This window comes from Thunnus maccoyii, chromosome 7 (genome assembly GCF_910596095.1).
Source record: "Thunnus maccoyii chromosome 7, fThuMac1.1, whole genome shotgun sequence".
NCBI classification, from domain to species: Eukaryota; Metazoa; Chordata; class Actinopteri; order Scombriformes; family Scombridae; genus Thunnus; species Thunnus maccoyii.
The window spans coordinates 24,833,778-24,861,505 of record NC_056539.1 but is presented as its reverse complement, the minus strand read 5'-3'; the positions used below and the strand labels follow the sequence as shown (position 1 = coordinate 24,861,505).

At 38.0% G+C, this 27,728-nt stretch overlaps 3 protein-coding genes and 1 long non-coding RNA gene across 5 annotated transcripts in view; 2 read left to right on the top strand and 2 right to left on the bottom strand.

Annotated features, from left to right (window-relative positions):
- jak1 (Janus kinase 1) overlaps positions 1-8,446 on the bottom strand; it is a 41,765-nt gene extending 33,319 nt beyond the window's left edge. The window contains exon 1 of the mRNA XM_042416092.1: positions 8,172-8,446. The gene's annotated coding sequence lies outside the window, so the exon portion shown is untranslated. The remainder of the gene's footprint in view (positions 1-8,171) is intronic.
- A 4,878-nt stretch (positions 8,447-13,324) lies between these two features.
- Positions 13,325-16,742, bottom strand: LOC121900895. Its single transcript, XR_006097128.1, has 2 exons — positions 15,643-16,742; positions 13,325-15,058 (listed from the first exon to the last, which is right to left on the bottom strand). It is a non-coding gene; the product is annotated as an uncharacterized LOC121900895 (long non-coding RNA).
- Positions 15,050-22,733, top strand: ak4 (adenylate kinase 4). Of its 2 annotated transcripts, none has more exons than XM_042417480.1 (5): positions 15,050-15,336; positions 18,569-18,688; positions 21,227-21,399; positions 22,056-22,174; positions 22,382-22,733. In XM_042417480.1, the coding sequence occupies exons 2-5, from the start codon at positions 18,607-18,609 to the stop codon at positions 22,506-22,508; spliced, it is 501 nt and encodes a 166-aa protein (XP_042273414.1). In that variant the 5' UTR covers positions 15,050-15,336; positions 18,569-18,606; the 3' UTR covers positions 22,509-22,733. The 2 variants fall into 2 exon arrangements, with proteins under 2 accessions (XP_042273414.1, XP_042273413.1); XM_042417479.1 differs by lacking the exon at positions 15,050-15,336 and adding an exon at positions 17,082-17,542.
- A 3,573-nt stretch (positions 22,734-26,306) lies between these two features.
- dnajc6 (DnaJ (Hsp40) homolog, subfamily C, member 6) overlaps positions 26,307-27,728 on the top strand; it is a 42,622-nt gene continuing 41,200 nt past the window's right edge. The window contains exon 1 of the mRNA XM_042417441.1: positions 26,307-26,603. The gene's annotated coding sequence lies outside the window, so the exon portion shown is untranslated. The remainder of the gene's footprint in view (positions 26,604-27,728) is intronic.

Genomic DNA, 27,728 nt, shown 5'->3' with positions numbered 1-27,728 from the left:
TATTTCTGGGACAATATATCCTCTGAAAAATCAGTAATCATGACAGGCCTACGTGTCTACACTGGATCCATTCACCCACAGTGCTGCTTTGCACTCAATGGTGTGTTGACAACACAAAGACAAAGACAAATACACAATCATGTAGTTAAAGGATGAGCTTGGTGATTTTCTGTAATTTTCTTATTGTCAACAAATCTTATGTGCGGAGCCAAACCAATCCATCATGAAGATTATGGTCATGGTAGCTTGTTTGGAAACGGCCCCAAACACTAACAACAGCAGTCGACCAGTCTTTTTTTGTGTGAGTCAAATCTTAACTTGCAAATGTTTAATTTGATTATTTATTCGTCTACGCTTAACATTTATTTATTTTATGTTTAAAACTAAAATTAAATGAAAAATGCCCTGGTAACCGTTTTAGATCACATTCATGGTCATACTGTGCACTATTTAACAATATATGCCAAAAAAATACAAAAAAAATCAATTTCTTTGTATTCTTATATCAAAATCCAATCGTGTTTTCTTCCGTGTGCTTACTTAGGCTTGAACTAACCTATTTCAACCAATAATATCATGACATCCACCTATCAATCAATCTTCAACTCTTAACGGCACAGAGCTAAGATTCATTATGACACGCCCACTTTTCACCACTCATACAGAAGTGAGATACTCTTTCAGGCCTTTCAGAACCCTGCCGTGAAATAATCACAAAATAACATTTCATCGATCGGATTCACAGCTCTGTTCTCACTACCTCCGCTACCTATATTCATTCACTTTCTATCTCACTTGACCACCGCTGCTCTCTCTCTCTCTCTGAGTTGGGGAGGAGGGGCCACCTTTGAATGTTGTGTTTACAAACACCAACCAACAAACCCTGCATAGTATACCTTTAAAGTGAAATTAAAAAAGATAGGCTATAAGAGCTTGATTTAAACAGAAATACATGTGTGCTGCCTGTCTTATTATTCCATCATCCATATGGTAGCCCGCCGGTATGTGTCAGCATTTCAAATAGGCCGTAATTCAAATCTTTCATCATATGGAGCTGTCTTTTATTGATTTTTAAATGCTCAAAAATATGTTCCATTGACTGTGCTGCATTTGACTATGTTAATGTAGTCAAAATCATCACTGAAACTCATGCCAATGGATTCTCTGATTGCCTGATAGTTCATAAAAAAAAAAAGAACAAATAGTCAAATCTTCATAGTGAACAGCCAAATCTGATTCAAATTCTAAGTTGGGTACAGCCCTAGGCAGAGCTCTCACAGAGAGAAAGAGAAAGTGATCCTAAGTCCAGTAACCTAAATATAGGACATTTCCACGACAGGAACTTTCCCAGGGGAACAAGAACCTTTTGAGAAACTCGAAGACTGAACTCTAGTCCCCGAGTTACAGGGACTGACAACTTGATGAGTCATGATGAGTCATTGTTCACCATTTTTTGTGATTGTCTCTTCTGTCTTGTCATAACTCCTGTTAAATCTGTTTTACACAGTAAAGTTAAAACAGCCAATACTAGCTCTTAAAATTTCTCTTTTTTTTTTAAAATCCTGTGACCTCCTGCCTCCTCCCCTGGAAAGTGGGCCATCATTGAACAGTCATCATTGCTCATGATTCTCATTCGCTACAGCTGAATTTCTTGAGAAGAGATTTTCATTGAGTCATCGGTCAGATTTTTTTAGTGAGTTAATCACTCAGTGTGTCAATTTACCACATTCTTCCGCTTCCTATCTAAATTCAACTTCACACTTTTGAATGTCGCTTATAGGTGTTATTTGTACTATTATTGTACTACTATTAAACACAAAAATATCTGTACTATATTTGGTTTGATATCTTAATAAAGCTATCTTTAAACAAATAACATGGTTGGGACTGCTTGAGACTGGTAGCACTAATCAGATGCCAGCACTTCCCTTGCTAGAGTTTTGCAATCATTACACCACATTTTCAAGGCCATTTTAGCTGAAAAAGATGATGGTTTTCCCCTCCCCCCCGTTGGTGACATCACTCTGCCTTGTCTGCATGCCTTTCTTTTGAAAAAGTTAAAATGACACTATTATTTCTCACAAACAAAAAATGAGACCTTGCAGCAGCTTAAAGACAAATAATGACAGTCAATTCTGACAGTTGTGTAGGAGATTCAAATAAGTATACAACAGTAGTGGACTGTGGGGTCTCGCACTGGGCCTTCAATGGTCAGATTGATGACCCTCCTACACACACACACACACACACACACACACACAAAACAAACCCAACAAAAGCAACTAAAATCGAAACAACATGCAAATCATTTCATTAATCCCACATAAAATAAGTCCATCAAAAAAATGCTTCCGGCACCTGTTCACACTTGCTTAACAAGCTGAAACTATGCAAACCTCGTTATTTCTCCCACTAAGACAAATGCATTAGCGGAACTGCCAACCCGATGGCCTAGATGTTCGCTCATGTTGCTCAACAATCAGCCAACAACAAAGGAAAGAATTTTTTAAAGATAGAAATTAGGCCATATGTCTCACACCAGCAAATTCAAGCATTGCAAATAAATAATAACTTATTATAAATTATTTTAACAATAACATTATAATTACTGATTTGTAATATTTTATTAACTAAAAATTACACCTCTAAAAAGTGGTCTGCAGTGAGGGCTCTGACAGACCACCTCTGGTCAATACTGCCTCCACTAGGAGGCAGTAGGAAATGCTGCATAAAGGCTGTAACAAACAACTTTTTTCATTATCAATTAATCTGAAAATTTCTGAAAATGATAATGTTATATGTCTATAATATGTCAGGACATAGTGAAATATGCCCGTAATGAAGCTGGAACCAGATAATTTCTTCTTAAAAAAAACCAGACTTAAACGATTCAACTAATTATCAAATGTGATGCTAATTAATGTTTTTCTGATCAATTAATTGATTGATCATCTAATTGTTTCAGTTCTCCACTATAATTTCGAAACACGCCTGTTGTCACTTAGAGGAGGTCTGTGAACGACAATTTCACAAGCCAATAATCCGACATTTATAACCCATTTCACACAATGATTAGCCAGACAAAATACACAGTGTCTAAACTTCTGTCTTTAGTTCTCTGTTTTCATTTGTTACACAACTACTTCTGGCGCTTATCTTATGTCTTTTCATGTTGTCTTATAGGAGAAAGTATCCGAAAATGTGCGACATTATTCCCAAACATAAACCATTACCACATCTCACTCCTCTCCATGACAACCGGCTTTCTACTGCATCTTCGTGTGTGGCCATTTGGAACGATGATACCAGCTCTTTTTTTTTTTTTTTTGGTCGAACATCAAGTCTTACGAACTAGTCCTTTTTAACCAGGTAAGTGTTAATTGAGGCAGGTCAATTAGTTTTTTCCATACAGTGACTGCTAAAGTGAACAGCAATGTGTCATGCAGAAACAAAGAAAACAAAAGAGTGACATAACAGCAATTCTCAAAATTGTTGTGTTTTCTGTATTATAGCTGATTATTGGAACTCATGACAATTTGAAAATGTATTTAAATTAGGGCTTGGCGATATATTGAACTAATTAGATTAATCAAGATATTTGATTTTGCGCCATTGTAAATTGTCTATATCATGAATATAGAGTTATTACAACATGCAAAGAAAGGTTGCTTTTAGTCAAAAAGTAATGCTGATGATCCCATAAACTGTGGTGTGAATGACAATATATGCGCACTTGCTGCAGTTCACAAGACTGTTGTGACTCCAGACATTTCCAGACTCAAGATGGCTAGCCGGCTCTGGCTCGTAATTTCACACACATCACATCTATGACACAGACAGACTGTGAAAAATACTTTGATTGACATTGATCTGAGCTTTCATTTTTTTTTCAATTTTGTGTTGATGGGGTATTATTATTAGTCATGGTTGGTGGGCTTCCGTAGACCGTAGCTTCGGGGGACCCCCGTGGTCCTGACAGGCATGCCTGCTATTATTATTATTAGTCATGTTATTATTATCGTTATTGTTATAATTGTTGTTATTGTGCTTCTCTGTGTCTATCTCTCCACTCTGCCCCTCCCTCTTTCTCTCTCAACCCAACCAGTCAAGGCAGATGGCCACCCATCTAGAGCCTGGTTCTGCTTGAGGTTTCTTCCTGTTAAAAGGGGAGTTTTTCCTCCACCAAGTGTTTTCTCATGGGGGAATATTGGGTCTCTGTAAAATAAAGAGTACTGTCTAGACCTGCTCTATGTGAAACGTGCCCTGAGAACTTCTGTTGCGATTTGGCGCTATATAAATAAAACTGAATTGAATTGAATTGAATATTATCCAGTTATGAGAGGTGTAGCAACGGGAGTGATATATACACAGTCACATCACAGTGGGATGGGGCTTCTGGGCTCTGACTGGCTGAGCGGGACACACACACAAATAACGTGCGCACACAGGAGAAAACATAACAAACACATACAAATATATATATATGCGCGCAGTTCTCGAGAAATGATGAGCAATTGGCCCATTCCGGACAGGCATTGCATCAGTATGCATAATTGATGACAGCCTTGCAAGTGGTGAAGGTATTTTATTATTCTTGCTCAACTGCCTTGCGCATTAAGTCACTCCAAGCATCGCCCAGCCCTATTTGAAATCCATCTGACTGTAAGAACAGCTCATTGTGGAGTATATCCGCAAGCTAGACAAAGCTTATGCCCAATTACATTCTCATTAATAAATTGTTTACATAAATCATTAACAATTTGTATAAGCTATGACTAGGAGTGCGACGGATCACAAAACTCGGATCGTATCACGGATTTGAGTCACAGATCGGATCATTTTTCGGATCAGCAAAAAAAGGGGGGCGGGGCGGGGACAAATAAAACTTTGTTTTCCATATATTCTATAAAACACTTACAGCAAGGAACTCTTGCCCTTGGTCTTAAATGAAAACAACATTCAAATTGTCCAATGTTTAAATAAAATCTTAAAATATATAAAATATTCAATGCTCAATTGCGCATCGGTAACGTCAGTTAGCTTGCTAGCTAATTAGCTGATCAGCTGCAGCACATTAAACAGCACGTAAAAATACCTGCAGATGTCACCTCGGACCCGTTAGATGCTGGTTTGGTCGTTGCTCTTCAAAATCCCTGTTAGCGACACGCTGACTGTCCATGACTTGTACTTACAGCAGTTTGTTCACTTTGTCTTAAATGAGACATTAAATTTTGCGGTTCACATGCGTGCCGAACCGTGGGGGGGTGATCCGTACGGATCACGGATCAACTACGATCCGTTGCACCACTAGCTATGACCCAAGTAAATTGGAAGCTAATATGCACAAACAAATTATTTGAATCATTATTTTTGCTCAGCCTCTCATTTGTCCAGCGACACAGAATGCTCAGAAACCTGGATAAGCTGCACTATGCTAGTTTCTATTAGGAGTACTCCAGGTAGCATATCCAGGTTTCTAAAAAAAAAAACAGGATAAGACCTTATCCAGGTTTCTAAAAACCAGGACACAAGGTTTACATATACAGTATATACAATATAATAATATAAAATATATAGGCTATTGTTGTACTTAATTATCGTTATAAAACATCTTGCTTTCTTGGTTGCAACACTGTTGCTCATGGGCACACTGGAGAAAGATGCCAACTGAAACATGCATGTGCATTAATCAATAATGTCATCAGTGTGTCATCTTTTCTCATTTTCTGTATGTTTTTCAGGATTCAGCCCCCAGATAAGCATATTGACGTAGAGTGTGTTTATTCATAATCACTTCCTTACTGACATATTGATATAACCTCTGTCAGTTGGTCACGAGGAAAGTGAAGAGAAAGCTGCCAAAAGTTTCTTTATGATGTTCATTAAATGGGCTCTACAGCACAGCAAACAATCAAATTCAATAACTTAATCAATAAACATTTCATACTTAACTTTACTGTATAGTATTAACACTGAAATAAGAATGTTGACTGATTAACAGAATTTAAAGCAGAAAAATAGTAACTAATGAGTGAAAGTGGTTATTAAATATTTAGCTGTTTAGTTAGATGGTTACTTACCCCTGATTTTCAATCTCCTTACAAAATAATCCAAGTAGAAAATGTCAATTCAATATTCACTTTCAATTTAAAATTTCATAAACTTAATTCTAAATTGGGAAGGGGGCACTTCTTGCTTAAATTCAACACATGGCATGCATGGACAGGAGATTAAAAAAAAAACATTTTGTGTTATAATTTTCATTAGAATTCAGCAAAATATGACTAAACATGACCACACTATGTCTCAGTTGTTGAAAGACGCAAAACCTGGGTCTGAAATGACAATACAGTGGGCAGACAATAGGCTTGTAAAACAAAACCATAGTTCACTTGGTTATTACAAGAAAACGTTAAGTAAATGATAATCTAGTGCTCTTTGATGTTAAATATCAGGTTATCACAGCGAGGACCAAAGGGTGGCCCTATTTCTTTTCTTCAACTAAAATGAGCCAAGCTTGAAAATTAGGAGGATCAAACTACTAAGAATATTCATTTCTGATCTCTAGCCTACATCTAAGTACAAAAAAAAAAAAAATCTGATTACTCATCTGTATTTGCATCTGTATTCCAGTTTCATTATCATTTATGCTCAACATTTAGTATTTCAGATGTCGATTTCCTTTAAATAATTTTACATTAGCTACACCTTACGTCTGGGTGAAAAATTACACTTCATATAAGAAATACAAGTCAGTAAAATGCTGATTAAAACATAACTGGTTTAAGTGCTTTAAACATTCAAAATCTAACAGTGTGTGTGTGTGTGTGTGTGTGCCTGTGTGTGTGCCTGTGTGTGTGCCTGTGTGTGCGTGTGTGTGCGTGTGTGTGCGTGTGTGTGCGTGTGTGCGTGTGTGTGTGCGTGTGTGCGTGTGCCTGTGTTTTGGGCTCAAGAGGAAGAACATACTTTTGTCAAGCTTACCGTTTGCTGGTATGACTTTTGTAATATTGGCATATCTAGGTAGGGCTTAAGCATGATGATTATTTTCATTATCAACTACTCATATTAATTAAAACGGTCATGATATTGATATGATGATCATTGTTAATCGATTAATGCTTATTTTCTCAATTAGTTCCTGGTTTGTTAGAAAATGATGAAAAAGGCTTATTACAAGTTTGATATCATCAAATGCCCAACAATCCAACTAATCAAATATATTCAGACTTAGAAAAACATTAACTGTGCTTACTTTTGAGAAAATAGTGAATTTTTTGTTGCCATTTTTGTTTGAAAAACTATTCATAGATTATCAAAAACGTTGCCACTTTTCTGTCAATCAACTAATCAATTAATAGACTAATTTTACAGCTCCAATTGTAGTTGGCGGATATAACAGTGACACGTATGATGAAACACTACAAACATCATTTTTTTGTTTAGTGAAAGTGTTTATATTTTCAAAATAACGTAATAATAATAAAACCTAACCGTTTCACTTAAAACCATCTTTATTAAGTTGGAGCAGGGTCCCTGTGGCAAAATGAGGAATAGATTTCTGTTTTCTTCCACACACTGTTAGTAAAATGAAAGAATGTAAACAGCTGACTACTTCATTTAAGGATTTCGTTTTGTCCACTTTCATGTCTCCAAACAGAAGTACTGAGAGTTTGTCATATTAACATGGACAAAGTTAGAAGATTCAATCCAATATAACACCCTTGAAACCGAAATTTATAACCTAGTTTTTTTATCTTGGGATGGTGTCAAACCATTAAAGCTTAGTTTGTGAATGCGTTGGTGTGTTAGATTGCATCATATAATAAAATGCTTACTATTTTGGCCTCACTCCTCCTGTACACAGTAATTCTATTGTCTTCTTACGATTAAATTTTCATTACACTTAACATCGTCACAACATCTATCTTTCTGTCTGTAATGTGGTAGCGAACATTGATGGAGGGCTTACTACTGTAACCGTCTCTCGGTGGTTGACATTAGCTTGTTAGCCCGTTTGTTGGCTGGTCAAAGCAAACAACAAGCTGGATATTAACGTACCCGACTTGCCAACAACGGAGAAATATGGCAAACACGTGGCTGTATTTCTGTGTAACCGAAAAAGAGAGCAATTGTTTTCGAGAGGAACAATTCACGAACGGTCATTTACTCACCTAGCAAGCTTAGCCAGACAGCTGGCAAGTTACTTCCGTTTCGGTTAGTGCATTTGACGCTTCGACCAAGTTGGAGCTCCTCTCGACAAGGATTTTGAGTGTCGTTCGTCGGCTAGTTTGATGCCAAAACTTCCAAGATAAAACCAAAAAAAATATCCAGTATCCAATAGAGAAGAAAGGTTTGGTTAATTCCTTCAAATTTCTCGATGTGTGATGGCTTAAGCCGAGACGTAGTCCCCCCTTCTCTTCACTAACTCTTCCTGACAAGTCGTCCCCTTTCCCGAAAACAACGTAGTGGCCTTCTATAGAAAAAGGCCTCTGATTGGCTGCTTAGTGCATCACTCAAGATGACGACATTAACCCTTTGTTGGCGCTCTGTGAAGCTGTGGTTGTGTATTGTGGTTGTATATTGATGTTGTGGGGACAAAAGTCTGTTTTCACACAGTTACATTGTGGGGATTCACTTTCCATTTGGACACAGAAAGGTGGTCTCCTTTAAATAACTTTATTAATACCCAAAGGTTGTTTGGTCACCTATGCACAATGACAAGTAACAAAATAGACACAAGTCAGACAGGTCACAACAAATAATATATGATATACAGTACTGTGCAAAAGTGTTAGGGCACTTCAGATGTTTAGATTTTTATCCATAATGCAATACTGTCAGGAAGGCACTGATTGATCCCAAATTCATTCTGCGGCATAAAGCCAGAGTCATAAAGAACTATCTTCAATGATCAGAAGAACAAGGAGTCCTGCAACAGATTGTATGGCTCCCACAGAGTCCTGATCTCAACATCATCAAGTCAGTCTGGGATTATATGAAGAGACAAGAACAACTGAGACAGTCTAAATCCACAGAAGAACTGTGGAAAGTTCTCCACGATGCTTGGAACAACCTACCTGCCAAGTACTGTGAAAGGCTGTGTACAGGTGTACCGAGGAGTGGTGCTGTTTTAAAGGCAAAGTGTGCTCACACCAAATATTGATAGATTTCTGTTTACTGAACTTTCATTGAAGTTAATTGATATGGTATTATTTTTGAAAGCATCCTCACTTCACATTTAGTGCCTAAAACCTTTGAACAGTATTGTACACACTTCCACAACAGTAGTAACACAAACACAAATGAACACATATCCCAAGAGGACACTAGTGTTGCTCAGGAGTCACTAAATTAAAAGACAATGTAAATACCAGTGATCAATCAATAAATAAAAGGCTGCACATACAGGGATATACATGAAGATGAGACTGATAAAACAAGCAAAGAAATATGAAATTAAATCTTAAAGACTGTGGTGGAGGAAGTAATGAGATTATATACAGAAGTAAAAACAGCAATACCACAGTGTGAAATTAAGACAGGAGACCTGCATTCATGCAGAAGTATTATCAACAAAAGTAGCATTGTACAATTGCCCCTTTTATACTGTCATATTATTAGACTATATATCCTATATTGTTGTATTATTATTATTATTGATGCATTCATGTGTAAGCAGTACTGTACTTTATTGCTGCAGCTGATCAAGGTGGAACTGATTTTAACAACTTTATAGTGCGTTATATTTTATAAACTAATTACATGTCTTGTACATGAAATTTGAATCTAACTGGTAACTTATAAGTGTCGGATAGATTTAGTGGAGTTCTTCTTCTGATGTCTTCTGAAATGTAGTGGAGTATAGAAAAGTATAAAATGGAAATACTCAAGTAAAGTATAAGTAGGCTACCTCAAAATTGTACTTAAGTACACTTGAAGAAATGTTCCACATTCCACACTTGCTTAAAAATGAACTATTGAGAGAACAATAGCTATGAAACAAATATATATATATATAAATATCTCATAAAACAAGCAAGTATCACATGCCACACACATTTTTAGACTACTAAAAGCATCCAGCAGGGGAGAATCTACAATTTGCATCCTTTCCTCCATAACACTTCCTAATGAATCCTGAATCAAACCCATTATGGAACTGATTAATGAACTTGTTAATCCTATTCCTATAATTGGCAGTAATGTTGTTATCTCAAAAAACAAGGCGCTGGCCACAAAATTGTAATGGACAACATTTAAAAGCTTCCCTGAAGCAACCTTTAAGGACTTTAGTTTCATGAGGAAAAATAATAAAAATGGACTGTGCCTCTTTAAACACAACGTCATACCAATTTGAACCCCAAATATTTTTTTTATGAGGAAACACTTTCAACCTGCTGATTTTTAATGAGAATTGGTGATGCCGCGCTTTTGTTTTTCTATGGTAAATCACTTGGCCACACCAGCTGATAAATGTGTCAACCTCATTTCTGTAGGTCTGGTTTTCACCGCATAGTACCAGGCTGACAAGAGAGGAGACATTAGATGTTAAGCTACGATTTGGAAGGGTTGGTGTTAAGCATGTGTTTATGACTGTAGTTAGAGTAAATCCCCTGGGAATTAATATACATAAATTCAGTTATGCACAATTTCTGAACACCGAAGCAGAGAGGGCAGCTGTCATTCATCTTTGCTCTTCTGTAGGTGGCAAAGTACATATGTAGGTAGTTCCCTCAAGACCTGTGTTTGACCTATCAGAAAACATCTTGATTGTGTTTCCAAAACCCCACAATATGTAGTCATAGCTTGTGTTTGTAATTACCAGTGCTAGGTCCCCATCTCTTGCTTATTTGCATAACTGTCCTTTTGGATGTGGCTGTTTACTGGAAACTTTGAGTACATTCCAGCAACAGTGGTGCCAATATCCATCCATATTAATTTCAAACCGTATATCAAATGCTGTGAGATTCTGTTCCAACTTGCGTAATACATCAATTTTTGCATTTTAGGGTTGCAAATAACATTTTTTAAATTACTGACTGTTCTGCCAATCATTTTCTTGAGTAATCAATTCATTGTTTGGTCTGTAAAACCTCAGAAAAATTTGAAAAATTACCTACATTTCCTAAAGCTCTGAGTGATGTCCTAAAATGTTTTGTTTCGTCCGACAAACAGTCCAAACCCCAAAGATAAGATTCAGTTTACTATAATGTTAAAGCAATGAAAAGCAACAAATGTGAGAAGTTAGACCTAGGTAATTTTTGACATTTTGCTCAATTAATCGATTATCAAAGTAGATGATGAATATTTTTCTGTCAGTCATCCAACTGGTTAATTGAGAAAAATTGACATTTGTAACAGGGGGGAAATCACCAAACTTGGGTAGTATGTAAAAATATATTAACCATTCTCTCCTTTTTACAGTTAGGGATAAGCAAGCCACACTCTCTAGGTTTCATCACAAAACATCAAATGAGTTTCCACACTGGCAGCAGGCAAAAGTTCAAACAAAGGGACTGGCTTGCTGGCTGTGTTTAAATATTGACAGATCATAATTGTGTTTTAATGGTACAGCTGTAATAAAAATGACTCTGAAAAAGATTGGTTACCCATTATGTATGATTATTAGGAAGCTCAGCTACATGTAGCATCCCTGAGCTGGTACATTCCAGTTAAATGAGCAGTTAGCTGACTTACAACACTATAAAAGAAGTTTAGTTTGATTTTTTTTTTTTCTCCCTTTCTTGAGCAACGATCACTGTCGATGGCTAAACAATTGCCCATAAGCACAAAATGGCATCACTGCTGCTTACAGCTGATAGTATGTGACTCGGTCTATTGTTTCAACCGCCCGGGGAAAAGACAGGGAGCTGTGTCGATAAAAGGGAAAACTACCGTCTTCCTGCAGTGAAAGAACACGGACATGAAGGCTTCTGTAAGACAAACAGAGTGGGTGGTTCATTTGAAGGGAGGAACTTTCCACACCACATCCCAGTTATCACTTGCTGCCTTGCACTAAAGGAAGTGTGACAGAAATTCCCCACGATAAAGACAATAGTTTATTAAACCATTGTGAAAATCCGTTGGTTTAGGATCTCTGAACTTTGACAATTCATGTAGCCCTCACTTGGCTTTGGATCAAACCAAAACTTTATTACCAAAAAATATGCTTCACCACAAAGAATAGATATCACACGGTGAGTCAGAAAAACATGTGAATCAAGGCGAGTTGAGTCGACTGAGGTTAGAGTGAGACAAAAACAAAATATGTATCATGACTCTGAGGGGAATTCCACACTAAGTTGCTACAGTATGTACCCTTTAAGGGAAACATACTAAGGACAGGTGCATAGTGACCTGTGGTTTATAAGACATGACTCAAAGAGTGCAAGTCTTATTCAAAACAGTGTTGTGTAAGGGTATGATTCATTTCATTTCACTGACATCACCGATCACAGTTCAAGTGTGCTTTGATCTGTGAAATACTGATATTAAATATTGAAAATTACCCAACATTCATTAAAACAACAATGACTTAGCATTTCATAGCAAAATGGAGACTGTAGCTGTCATTGGCCTAAAGTATCTTTTCAACCGTTCTGTTGTACCACATAGTAATGGAACAAGGAATTAGTGTTTCTTTTTGTGTTATCATAACCCAAATTCTGCCTTATCTTTAGGTTATATTTAACATAAATTGATAACAAATGAGCACATTTGTTTTAACTGTTAACATAATCATTATTAAGGTTTCATAAATGGATTACTCAGTAGGACAGAGCTGTAAACTTTGTAATATAGACCTCAAACCACACTAATAATAAGTGCTTTAGCTCCCTCTGTTGACAACAATGTCGATCCGTCATACAGGACTATCTTGCATTTCAGCCATTGTTCCCACCAATAAGCCAGTGTTGATCCACACCCTTATTACCTGATAAAATAACATCTTTTTCTTAAACTGTTATTTATAAAGTGTCGGGACTTATGTTACAGTAGAAGGTTCAACTGCACTAGAGTCATTGGGTTTGTCTATAAAGAAGACACTACACTGGAAGGGAATGTGGACAGTTTGTAAGATTTACATGATGCACATTAATTAGTTTTTATGCTACATTTATCTTAATGGGCCATGCTATAGAGAGATCTATATAATAAAGTGTTCAATTAAATTTTAAAATTCATATCAGATGGAACCATGATGTTGTAAATGTTCCTGTTTTGTTACAGTAGGTCGATACTTGGATGTTTCACGGCTGAAACTGATTTAAGATCCGCTGAATTTTCCACAGCAGAGAAAAACAAAAGGACATAGACATTTGAATAAAAAAAAGATTTCACTTTATTTGTCATATTATAAATACATGAACACCGAGGACAATCATAAATTACAGGTTTAATGTTTCTTGAAGCCCACTTAAATACATAACAGATAAACAGTTTTTTTCACATAAAACAATATACTGACAGATTCAAAGAGGAAGAACAATGTACTAAATAAAAACACATTTGCACACATCTGAAACAGCTTCTTTTTGTTTCCATACTCACGCTTCTCCACATGCTCTTTGGCAACTCTGTCTTTTTAGCCGAATGTGCTTCGATCCACTGCATTAGTGTCAAGTTGGCAGCCATCCTTCAGTTATCACAGTACTGTACCTTCGATGGGGACAGCATCAGCACTGTGATAACTGAACCAGGGCAGCCTGTCAAATCTAGCAGTCTGAGGCTTCACTCCATCTGTCATCCATCCATAATCAGTGCGCTGTAGGTCAACAGGTGCACAGAAGAAGTTTTTTCTTTTGCATTTTTAACTGCTCATTTGGTAGTAGCACGAGTAGCAACAAGTAGTTTTCAAGTAGCACACAGTATTATAATAGATTCATCTACTGAATAAGACAGTTGTGCAACTAAACAATTCTTCATTTGAAGACATTAGTTTTTTAAATATCCTTCCCGCTAATAGTCACAGTTGGACGTCTTTTGCCAGCCAACATGGGGCTCAAGTCTTCACAATTCCACAACATTTTAGGGAAATATAAGACCAGTAAAAAATAAAATAACAAAGCTCGTTTGAACCCTTTGTGAGTGAAAAGGATACATTACATAAACTATATTTCATACTTTGATAAATAAGCATGTCAATCATAACAAACCAGGTTTCCTTTATATTACTTAGTCAGGCTAAGATATTTTATTAGTTTATTTTAGCTAGCTTTTAAGTGTGCATGATAGGTTTTGCTATTTGCACGATCAAAGTGGTGCAATTATTGATTCTGTCTTGCAAATGAGAGACTCTGTTGTCCATTACATGATGAAAATTAGTTTTATGGATGTTGTTGATGCATGAAAGCTTTTAAAAGTACTTGTTAATATACAAAACTAAGTTGTATGATCCTTTTTTAAAATCACCAAACAATTCAGATGTTGCATAAAAACAGTATCTACTGGTGAGCACAAAAGGAAATCCATTTGGCATATGACCTATGTGCTATGAAACAAACTCATTATGTTCACTAAACAGTTTTTTTTATAGTGCATAATCATATTCATGCAACCTCTTGCCTACCTGTGAACACGGGTTAATAGTGTCCAACACGCGGAACTTGAACTCAGTGACCTGCTGCATGTGAATTTGGTGATTGCAAACACTGGACAGATGAGGAGGGTGTTTGCTTTTCACCTTCATGTATTTTGCATATGTGAGTGTTTTGCTATCATTTCTTTGTTTCCATTCTGCTGTTGCACAGAGGGCTCCAATCTTCCATCCCATAAAACAAGTACAAAGATTTCTTTTTCCTTATCCTCTTTCGTGCTAGGACTTGCTGGAGACAAACTACTGTACATTATTATTATTATTTTTATACCAACCACAAGGCCAAGTGACGTCAGACTTGTTATGATTCTCCGCGCGGGCTCCGCCCCCCTCGGCGCGAGAAGCCTTTCGAGCAGTCCGGTCGCGTCGCTGGCCGACGTCGCTGCTCCTCCTCCTCCTCTTCAGTGAGTCCGCCCTCTGCACTTCATGTAAACAACTCCATTAGCCTCGCTGCACAGGGCACTGGCCAAAAATGTTCATGTCAGACGTGGAAAGCAAAGCAACATGTGTAATAACTAAACAGGGCGGACGACAAACACATTGACACGCTACGTTTGTTGTCAGCAGTGACTATATAACCGTCTCCTTGAGGAAAGCGCATCCATATTGCAATATCCCCCCATGTAAATAATAAGGGAATGGCTTGCAGCCCTCAAACTGAGGTTGTAATACACTCATCAATGGCTTCGATAAACTGGTGCCGAGGAACAAGGACAACAGCGAGAACTGAAACAAGAAAGGTGCCTATGTTTGTTGCTGTTTTCTACCAATAAACAAAAGTTAAACAACAGCGTTATCTATGGCATTACATAATATCATACATACCTGCTTTAATGGGGCTCAACATGCTCTTTGAAACGCGACTAAAGGCTAAATATAAGTGCAATGTTCGCACTGAATATTGTGCAGCCAAACGTTAACGCCCAGCATTGCATACACACCCCTTTTCTGGGTAAAAACAAACAGCATGCTGTAGGATCCAAATATAAACATTTATTTTTAATTACATCCAGTCCGTATTAAATGTAGATATTAGGCTCACTTACCTGCAATTTTCCCGTTGAATTCCCCGTGTTTACATGAATATTTTTAATGACGCAGCAAGACCACACAGAGCAACGTGATTGTCGCCATTTTTTGTTGTTATTGAATTCTCCAAAGCCATGTGACAAAATGATCATGGTTTTAAAAACAGGCTTCCGGATATGGAGACAAAAACTAGTTTCGTTAGGCTTAAAAAGGATAATCTTCCGAGTTGTTTGTCTGATGGATTAGTCTGGTTACTCCACTGACTGAAGACTGAAGGCTGTGCGCAATACTTGACAGCTCAGGGACGCGCTGCCGTCGCCGTATGGCTCGCAACAAGTACTCCTCCCGTCCGCAAATGTGCGGAATGACAGCGACTCATGTGCTTCTCTGCGCCTGTTGCCAGGAGTGCACAGTCATAAGAAAAAACGTATGAACCAGATGGAATAATTTAAATATATATATGAGAGGAAAGCTGTCAACAAGTGGTGGAATCCAAAAATAGCCCACTTTTCCAATCATTGGGATAACAAAACTCTTGTATTCATTGCAGAACTGAGTCTCCATATTTAATACTTTCTTTAAAAAAAAAAGAAAAAGAAAAACTGGCCTGATAATTGCACTTATTTTCATTGTAAGCCAATCATCAATATTGCAATTGTAATCGGACCTGCCTTATTCCCCTTTTTTACAGATGAGTGACTTTGTTTTGTTTTGTTTTGTTTAGAAAATCCCCGTGACAAGCCTCAACATGTAGGCCTATTGGTAGTCGGATGATCTGATTTCTCACTGAATTTTTGGCAGTAGCAGGTCAAACAACTTTTTATATTTTCCTATATAGGACAGATTTTTGTCTTGGGGACTTTCAACCTCAAGTGGTGACTAAGGTGGAAAGAAGACAGAAGGCAGAGGAAAAGCTGCTGCGTATAAAGGCAGTCCCTGCAAATATGGTGCAGTAGGGTTTATTTTTATTTCATTTCATTACAGGTATTGCCTTTTTGCTTGCTAGTAAGAAGGATGACATTGTAGTCCCTCTCTAATTATGAGTTAGGACTGTGATAAATTCTCAAAAACGCCCTCTTGTTGTTGTTCTGCTTCAGATAGATAGATAGATAGACAGATAGATAGATAGATAGATAGATAGATAGATAGATAGATAGATAGATAGATAGATAGATAGATAACCTGGAAGAATACAGTTTTCCTGTGAAACCCGTTCACAGGTAAAATATACAGCCTATTATATATCCTATATAGCCTACAAAAGAAAATAAGTCAGTGACTCACAGTAGCAGACTACATTTGTTCATCAGTTGTATATAAAAACTACAGTAACCAGGTCACCCCGCGAAGTTCGTGCGATTCAGCCATCCGCATTTTTTCTGGATGATGTGCGCAGAAAAAAATAGGGCGTTGTGGAGACGCTCTCATTCATTCGCAGAGAAAAGTCTCTGTTCTTAAAGACGCAGACGGGCGTAATGTGTCCATAACGGAGCCGAAAGAAAAAAGGAAAAAGGCGTTTTGACTTGGTCCGGGCAATAGAGCAGCGTAGCCCCAATGCGCGCAGAGAGTGGGCTCTGCGTAAAGATCCGCAGACTCCAGAGATAAACTGGAATTTACTTTGGCATTAAGTTCCCGGACCTGTATGATCGCTCATGCGTGCAACTGATTGAGAGTATTTACTTCGTTCTCTCGCACACGAGCAGGTAAAAGAGCAAAACTAACCTTTTTTTTGCATCCCGGAGGTTGAACACTAGCAGCCTGTTTTTGAGGAAGACATGGCCAAGTTATTCCGAGCTGCTATTATGGGTCCTCCAGGATCAGGGAAAGGAACGATATCCAAAAGGATTGCGCAAAGCTTTGGCCTGCAATATCTGTCCAGTGGACACTATCTACGAGAGAGTATAGCGGCAAATACAGGTAGGATACAGCTGTTCATCTACAGCAGCGTGAACGTCAACATTGTGTTTTCAACAAGGAGGAACTGCAGAAAAAGTTGCTAGAAACTCATATTCAGTACTGCATGTGTAAATGTGACGATTCTTCTGTTTTCAGCTGCTCAGTATTCAGTATTATTAGCTATAATTCTCAAGCTATAATTCTAATCATAACAAAAAAAAAAAAAAAAAAAAAAAAAAAAGATGGGACATTAGAAGAATGAAGTAACTGGAGAAATGTGCATTTTCTGCTCCACAGTTGTTTCCTAGATGCTGATTTGGCTATAAACCTCTATCCCTTTATCCAAGCTGCAGAGCATGAGACATTTGGATGACAGCAAACCTAATTTCTGTCTATCTGATTTCAATCTAGCGGAGAGACTTAACCTGCAGATCTATCCCACGCCACAAAGCTTCAGTGTTAGTCCAGTTAAAGCCTCAAATTAAGCTTTTTATTGATATTATTTTTCTAAGCTTACATCTTCAGCCATTGATCTCTCTTTTTTAAACTTCCTCATTACAGCTGCCCAAGTGGAGTCCGTTTGATGTCCAGTATGTGCCAAGCTCATGCACACTGATAATAAAATAAAAAGGTTCAGAGCAGAGAACTTAAGTAAAAACATGTGTGCTTGGTTGATGAACTTGCTGGATAGAGTAACTAAGCCTCCAGAGTGTTTTTGCTTTTGGCTATTGAAAATAATTTAATAAGTTAATTATACTTTCAAAAAGGGAGAATGGCCTCTTTTTGCTTTGACTTGTTTGAAATATTGGAGCAAAGATGTAATCTGAAAGTGCAATTTAAGATGCAAGCGGGTGTTTAGTGACAGTTTTCAACTCTTTCACAATATCTGTTCAGAGAGTTACATTAACGATGCATTGAAGTTGTAAATGGACAGCATTTTATCAAAGCTTGGTTAAATACAACAGGCCAGACTTGTTATTGGATTTTAGATGAAGGAAGCAGAAATGGACGTGCATTGTCCATCTTTACCTGTCTGTTGTGTATCAGAGGCAGGTGTGTTGGTGAAGACCTACGTAGAAAGAGGCATGTTGGTGCCTGACCATGTGATGACCAGACTGATGCTGCCTAGACTGGAACAACTGAGCGGCTACAGCTGGCTTTTGGATGGTAAGACAATTGTTATTTTTGTTTTTATTATAGTGCATGTTTTGTTTCACTGATGTAGCAGAGTATCCCAGGAAGAACCTCCATCTTTTGTTATTTGTCTTGAGGGAATCTGTTATTCAAAATGCTGAGTCATGGCTGGTGGTGGGAACTGCCAGCCACCCCTTAAATCTTACTGGCCACCCCAGGTGCCACCCCCAAAATCCCAAGACTGATGTAAGAGGCAGAGCCAGCAGGAAAGCATTTTTTACATGTCTTCATTTTCAGAAACATGACCTCTAAAGTGCTATATGTAGTATGTTCTTTACTTAAGTCTGTGGAATAAGTAAGTGGAAAAATACACCAAACATTATCCTACAGTACATCTGTGAGTAATTAGTACTCTGAGGTACTGAATCTATTAACCACTAGGCTCATACATGCCCTCAACTGTTACTCAGCTTACAGTAAGTCAAATCAAACATCAAATATATCCTTAAACAATATCAGCAGAGTTCAACCAAGTAACCAAGCTGTGTAATCTGTATAACAAGTTTAACAATTTATAATTTATTCATATTCAGTGCCAAACTTTTACTCAGTGAACTTTGTCACAACATTAAGCAGGTCAATGAAAAACCAGGTTTATTTATCTCTACTTACGGCACAGATCAAGTCACTACAAAGTGAGTTTGTGTATATGGTATGTAATAACTCATATTTTTCACTTTTTCCACTCACACTTTTCATTCTTCATCGTGCATGTAAAAAAATACAAATCCTGGCTGGAAATGGTCTCAGAAGTGTGTTCAGTTAGGAATTCATGAAATACAAAACTTTGTGTTCTTTCTCAGGAAGATGTTCTGATGTTATTTGGTAACATATTTAGTTTGAGCACATTAGTAACTTGTGCGAGGTCTGGAGACGATAAAAAAAATCATTGCAGATCATTGTGTCTTTTTCAAGGTTAAATATTACCTGTCGTTGAACGAGAGGCCAAACATTGATGAAACAAACTGATCGGTGTGAAGCAGGTTCAAACCTGATCAGTAAATAAATATTTTTCGTTTAGCGAGAGATAAGGGCATCCATTTCAAGGTTAGACACACCCACACACACACACACACACACCCACACACACAGACACAGACACAGAAACACACATACACACACGTGCATGCATTTATCTTAGTTCATCATGTGTATCTTATGCTCTGACAGGCCTGGTTATTTGTGTCTAAAGCATATTGATTTGCATGGTATTCATGGTTTCGAGTTTTGAAACTTATTTGTGCTATTCTTACTCATATACACCCCATATCAACTAACACAGACACATCTATGCACCTATGTACCATCACATAATTTGACTTCTCCCTTCTCGTAACTTTTGATTGGTGCTTTCCTGTCACTCATTTGTGGGGAGGAAGCATGATGCTCTGGTGGTTAGAGAGTTTTAACACCACTTTATTGAACAAACAAAGGAACATACAGATTGATTGCCAGTTTTCTCTCAATCACATAAGGAAGCAATAAACTGTGGACAAGCCTAAAAGCATGCATAGCAAAACTAAAGCAAAAAGGGTTTTTAGTTTGAGACAATGGAGTTAAAACAAGAGGATCTACTTTTAGCTCTCTTTTGGAGCAATCTCTTGCCATGCTGAAGTGTCCTTGAGCAAGAACACCGAATACCTACCAACTCCAACTGTTTTTAGCCACATAAACAGTGTAGCTCTATAAAGATAGCAATGTTGGTCGGTCTGTTGGCTGGTCTACCAGTTTGGTCCAGACTGAAATATCTTAACAACTACTGGATTACCGTGAAATTTGGTGTAGATATCCATTGTGTCCAAAGGATGAATCCTGTTGAATCCTGTAGTCCCCTGATATTCCATCATAACCACCAGCAGGTCATATTTGTCACTTATCCAGTAAATATATACTCATTGGAACACATTTTTAGTTATGTTTCCTTAATGACTGTGGTGACTCCCTGACTTTTCCTCTAGCGCCATTAGGAAGAGAATTGATTGGCTGTAGTTCCTGTCACTGTTTGTGAAATGTTTTGATTCGCTGAAGGCCAGTTGATTGTTTTTTCTCACCCTAAGGGTGGAACATGATTATCTAATCGTCATCAGATGTGTTACCAGGGTTTGGCCTATATAACATATCAGTGCCTGTGTCCTACTGTGATTGTTGATCTTGAAGAAGACCTTGGGGCCAAAACATCATGTGAATGAACGAGAAATGCATGTGGAGCCAGAGTGTGCGACACTTTTTTCCTATTCTCATGGCTACAGACCATCTCATGAGAAAACTGGAAACATCTTCAATCCAAGTTTACTTGCTGTCAGCTACTGATATTTGCACTTAAACAGTAAAGAAATACAACTGGCCTGAAATGGTCTATTATTTAAGTACTTATTTTCCTGTCAGTAACTCACACTGATAATCAGAACTTGAAAAATGTAGGGTACATAAATGTATAACACACATAAACAGCCTATTCCTGGTTGATGATGACCTTACAGTATCTCACTCCTCCCTCTACTCTCTGTCCAGGTTTTCCCCGGACACTCGCACAGGCCCTGGCCCTGAACAATTTGTATCAGCTCGACTTGGTCATCAGCCTCAACATCCCCTACGAGACTTTGAGGGAGAGACTGAGTGACCGATGGATCCACCCGCCCAGTGGCAGAGTCTACAACATGGGCTTCAACCAGCCACGAGTCCAGGTCTGGAAGTCTGAGTCTAGAAGTGGCATGAGATGTGACAGTGGCTTTACAGTCCTTAAAAGTTTTTCTCCTTGCCATTTAGAAGTTTTTAATGCACTTTATTGATTTCTGGGGGGCAGCATTGTCCTTTCTAGTTTCTCCCTCACAGGATTTGTGTTATGTGATTTGAAGCTGGTATGGATTTAATGTCTTGCCTCAGCAGGGTGGATGCTTGTCAATACAAGAGATTGGAACCAGATGAGGGACAATGCCCTTGTTCATTTCCTCACCTTCTGCAAAACAAAGCTGTTATTTCACTTGCACTCCCACAGTTAACTAATCGACTATTTTAACATTGTTAGCTTTCTCAACTGAAATCAGTGCTACTTGTTTGCTAGTTGACTGTGAGGCTTTGTACCTCGGACCTCATCAGAGCTGTTCTGCAACATTTTTTCCTTTATTGTGTAGTATGCAGAAAAGAAGAGCTCCAAAAGATCATGATTATTGATATGAGATTGACTGTGGATAATGTATCTACCTGCAGTGTGCTTTATTGTGTTCAAATTAGTTGTTTACTGTGTTGTTTTATATCTTGTAGTCTCCTCTACTATGAGATTTCAGTGCATTGTCTTGAGTCTACCTCTGTTGCATGTGTGACACTGCGGTGCCTTCCCCAGGGTAAGGATGACATCACTGGTGAGCCACTAATTCAGCATGACGATGATAAGCCAGAAGCCCTGATGGCCAGACTGAGACACTACAAAGATGTGGCCAAGCCTGTCATAGACTTGTACAAGTCAGTAAATACTTTCCTTTCAGAGAACAAGTATTTGTTCACAGTGATATTACATTCCTGCCAACCATGTTCTTAAAACACACCTAACCTTTTATTCTGTTCAGGAAGCAACTGTTATTATGTAATGAGATGATGATGATGATAGCCTTTCCTAACATGTAGCGACTACAATAACTAACTTACTTGTGTTCTTATTTCTTCACTTAGGTCACAAGGAATTCTGCACTCATTTTCTGGTACAGAAACAGACCGGATTTGGCCTTATATCAACTCTCTTCTCAGCACCAAGATGCACCCACAGCCATTAGATGCCTGCCAATCCCGGACGCCCTGACACGACTTTGAATGAACAGACCACAGGGGAACATCGAGAGGCAGCCAGAGGAAGTGGTGATGAGTGATTTTTCTGCATGCTGGACTTGGTGTCAGCTTTCAGATTCCTCATTAACAGTGGGATTTAGAGAAATGGACAAGGACACTGATCAAAACTGTAGTCATCTCCTTGTTCGTGATATCATCACTTGTTGGTTTTTCAAATTAATGGGTTTTTTTACGTTTATTTGAAGAGCTTCGTGATTGTGTTGATTTCTGCATTACCATAGTAAAATGTTCAAATCCTAATAGCAAATAGCAAAACGGATCATCTTGGTGAATCATAGTTATTACAGAAGCAGTCAACGATTCTTTACAAATTTGGGTTTTTATTTGTGATTCTTTTCAACACATTGAATATAAATCACAGCGGGTTTAAGCAAGGTGTGGCAAAACCAAAGGTTAAAAGCAAAAAAAAAAAAAAAAAGTATGCATTATAGAGAAGGAACTATTCCCTTCACAGTATAGCTCTCTAGTACTTAGATTTTATTTGTTACAAACCAGTTAGAGAGGAGTATGGTAGTACCAAAAATATTGAACCAAAAACCAAAATATAACTCCAACATTATTAATATACACCTAACCTATGAAATGACTGGTTATCTAACATTTGATTAATTACACTTTAAATTATATTTCCTAGAATTAAAGGATACAGTTGATGATTTTATATATTTTTCTTATTGTCAACAAATCTCAAGTGCAGAGCCACACTAACAATGACCTGATCCTAACCTGATTTACAAGTATTGTGTGTGTATCCAAAGTCTGATATATCTTATTCCTCTGTGTCGTAGACCTCAGTTGTTGTCCAAAAAACTATTAAAAACACATCAATGAGCCACACCATTGCACTGGGTGACATGTTCCTTCGTGCTGAAGATTAAAGTCACATTAGTTTATTTAGAAACGGCTCCAAAGACTAATAACAGTGATCACATTTTCAGTCTCTAGAGAGTAGTTCCTTGTAAGGCCGATGCCGCTGTGCATGCATAGGAACAGGGTTCCGTTTACAGAGCTTCAATAACTTGTTGTGCTACATATCACAACCTCTTGACATAGTACATTGTAAATTTCTCAAAGAACTTCAGTGCACATGCACTACACGGAACTACTCTCCGGTGACTGAAAACGTGATTACTCTTATTAGTTTTTGGAGTTATTTCTAAACAAACTAACATGAGCAAACTCTTTGGGGTGAAGGAACATGTCACTCAGTGCAACGGTGTGACTCATTGATGTGTTTTCAATCGTTTCTGGACAACATCGGAGGTAAATGGCACAGAGGAATGCGATATATCAGGTTTTGGATACACACACAATACTTGTAAATAGGATCAGTTTATTGTTGGTTTGGCTCTGCACGAGATTTGCTGACAAATAGAAAAATATAGAAAATTGCAGCCCTATCCTTTAAATCAGTCTCATCAAAGCCTTGATTGACAGATTCATTGAGAGCAATACTGGTATTTAACATTGTGAAAGGCATCATTTGGGTCAATTTCTTCTCAAAACGTTGAAACTTGTGCAAGCCTGCATGCTGTTTAACATGCTGTATAAAAGGTCAGCTATTCCATATATAACTGTCCTGGAGAACCAGTTTTTAATTCTTTGGCTTCATCAGCTCAGTGTTTCTAGAATATATCCATAACAATTTGCACTGTATAAACTACTACTCTTTATTTTTTTGATGAAATGCTGCAGAATGCTATGCAGTCCGTCCTGGACTGGTACAAGAAGCCCTCACAGTCACTCTACAGCACATTCTGTGTCTGGGATGAAGACTGATGCACAGAATATAGTGCCTTCAATGTTGTAACATTCCTTTAAATATACATGTGATTGTCTTGAAATTTTGAACTTAAAAATGCCAGAGATTGCTGTTCATCCAGTGTAATGTTTCCTATAAGTGAGACAAAGGTCTTACTTTTCAGGCTGTTTGAGTGTATAAATCATTGTTGCAGGATGAACAACTCGTAAAAGGTTAAATTTGTAGTTTTTTAAAAAGTGTGGTCAATAGAGATAAAAGATTTTCAACCAATAGAAACAAAATGTGAGTCTGCATGTTACGATAACTCCCTAGTGACCAACCTGTGCAATGAAGACCAATAAATAAGTTTTAATTGTATTTTTCAGCTCAGTTAATGCTGGCCAAGTACAGTTATAAACTTTCTCCTAAGTTTTTTAAGCACCTTTATTCATTATACGCTAACTGGCCGCAACTAACACATCATATCATGTGTAAAATTACCAATGTTTCTAATCTAATTTGTGGTATCAAGTTTTTCTTCTTTGGGTGGAGTTTTTGTTTTATAGGTTCTTGGGATAGAGGTTGTTGTACTAGTTGTACAGATCGAACCTTCAAAACAATTTTGAGTTGACTTGGCTATCACAAATGTAGAGATGGGGAGACCAAAGATGCAAATAAAAAAGAAACACTTCATATTTGTTTGAGAGAAACTCAGATAAGATATGTATGTACGCAACATGTCAGCAACTTGTTCATTCCAATGGTGAAAGTATGAAGTTGAAGTTACAGCTGATTTACACTTTGTTTTTTTTGTTGTGGAGCACAGAATTCCTGAATGCTCAGACTGTATTGTTGAATGAATAAGTGTGTGGTGAAAGTGACCACACCTCACTGCTGTTGTTCCTATTTTTTTATACAATGCTGTCCAAACATGTTACATTCCAAGAAGAATAAAACATTTTCTCATGTTTGCTTTTACTGTCTTTGTATGTGATAGAATACAGTAATCCCAAAATTGTAGAAAAACATACTTTTGTGCATACACCTGCAGTGAAGATTTAGTATGACTAAAGAGCTGCTGTAAACATTTATTTCTCAGTCCAAGTATACTGTAAGCAAGAGGGCAGTGTAACCACAAGAAGCCAAACATAAAACTTTGGCATTATTTAATTCTTACTTAACAAAATTTTAAATGTTTGTGTTTTAAATCGTTCTTTCTTTCAAGCAAACACGAACATATTGCTCCTCCCTTCTTTGCTCCTTGAGCTTTCATATGATGTTAGAAAAACAGGAAGCGGCAGGAGGGGTGTGCAAACTTGCACTGGACACAAAGGCAATGGTGGATTTTCTTAATGCGCACTGAACAACACGCTGCTCTCCTGTCTAATCCTCCTCTCAGATCTGTAAACAAACTCCATGTGCATTAGAGCCTGTGTGAAAGCCCCGCACTGTCACGGATTACACAGTCTCATCTGCTGTGTTTACCTCGGAGAGAAGGTGCAGCGCTGTAGTTTGTGCATACACGAACCATGATACAGATTTATAGATGAGGAACACTATTTCCAGTTGCACAATAAAGAAAGTAGGCTATTATTACACCAGTGAAACGCAGCACGAGTGGTGTTGCATTTCAGGGTTTTAATCGCCTTTTTATCATGTGTGGACCTCTAAAGACGTGTTCAGCCGTGATTTTGTGACCAGATATTTAATATCTTTAATCGCCACAATAATTATGACATTATTCGTGTTCCTAATGTCACTTGTATAGTTACTTCTAGATTACTGCATGTTTCTAATATGATTAAAAGCTTTTCTTCAGCACATTTTTCTACATGAGAAGATTACAGTCAGTCCGTTTCAAAAGTCCACCCCAGGTTTTTACCAGGCTGGTTCAGCCACAGTGACAGAGCATGCAGAATGCGCTGAGTGGCGCAGTTTCCACTGTACAGATCCATGAACATCCACAGTACCTCCTGCTGGCCCGCTTTCACTCAGCCACATCTTCTACAGATCTACTAAGCGCTATCGCGGGAACTTGTTTGTCGCTCATATGCCAAAAATGTGATTATATGATGATGCCGTAGCCTAGAGCTACCTCTGTAATTTTACTGACAGGTTATCTGGGAGTTACCGGGTGATTCCTATAGGACAGTTGTGTGTCACAGGACGTTTGACGCTTTGACCTTTGACTGGCAGCGAATGACAAATCAAAGGTCGGTGTCCGAGAGCGGAGCCGGGTTTCAAAGCGCATCTCCACCACGGCACAAGACGGCGCTCCCGGGAGAATGGTAGAAAGCGCACTGAAAGGTAAAGTCATACTGGATTGTGTACTTCTGCTCATTTGATGTGATTCATAAGCTAAGACTTGTTAATTGGCTGAGCGTCTCTCTTGTATGTGAAAAGCAGGCAGAGCATCATGATGTGTGTGGATGTTTGTGGATGTTACATAATATCATGTTACCTCTGAAATCACTTCCCCCCCGGAGTGCATCTCTCTGCTCGGTGGACAGAGATGTTATCATCAACATGCACCTGTTCGAGGGGGAAACCTTCCGTTTGTCCTCACTTAAGAGTCAAATTAATATTAAATCACAAACCTGTCTCTGTGCTCTGGGCCTCTATTTGGAGAGATGCGCACCCCAGCATCATGAATGACATCATTTGGGTTATTTTTGGGTGTTGATTTTTTTTATTTTTTTGGACATATGTGTAATGAGACATCTTATCTTTTCTGTAGCTATGAGAACCAGTGCTGCTGTTGCTTTATCCTTATGACAGCCTAAGTTACATCCGCTGGACTGGATTGAATGAACAGTAGCCTATGAAGGCTGTCACTTCAGATGGATTTTTCTGTGTTAGCTGATGATTTCGTCATTTCAGGACACCCGTTAAAGGCGTCTCATGATTTGACTCCATTAAATCATGTTTATGGGCCAAATTTTAAGAAGCCAAGTGTTAGAGATAAAATATTGTCCCAGTATCACGATATTTGAATTTTTTTTGTATCTACATCGCAGGTATGATCAAAGTCAGCATATTCATCATCATTCATGGCTGGCTGTATGTTGAGAGAGGACAGCTCCTCTCTGTCCAATAGCGCGCCGTTACATCACCACCGGCGTCACGCATGTCACGTGAGCAGTTTAACACAGCTTGATGTGGTTTCCTGTTCTGCCACTGACTCACCTTTTGCTCTAGAGTAAGGGATGTGTTATTATGCCATTTGTAAATCATAGTGCATTGAAAGAGCAGGTGCACCAGGGGTTTAATATGTTTTATGGTTAAATGAACACACAGGTGTATCTGCACTGTTTCCATTTTTACTACAGAGAGGAAGAATCATTGGATTACAGGATGTAAAACACGCAGATTTACTGCCACAGATTCAAGTCCACCCTCAAGTGAGTCCTATAGCTGATCCAGCAGATTCCT

Excerpts from the sequence above, each read along its gene's own strand:
- ak4 (XM_042417479.1), top strand. The coding sequence starts at position 17,401 with ATGGCCAAGTTATTCCGAGCTGCTATTATGGGTCCTCCAGGATCAGGG. Across the intron at positions 17,543-18,568 it reads GAGTATAGCGGCAAATACAG|AGGCAGGTGTGTTGGTGAAG; the intron begins GTAGGATACAGC and ends GTTGTGTATCAG. Across the intron at positions 21,400-22,055 it reads TCAACCAGCCACGAGTCCAG|GGTAAGGATGACATCACTGG; the intron begins GTCTGGAAGTCT and ends TGCCTTCCCCAG.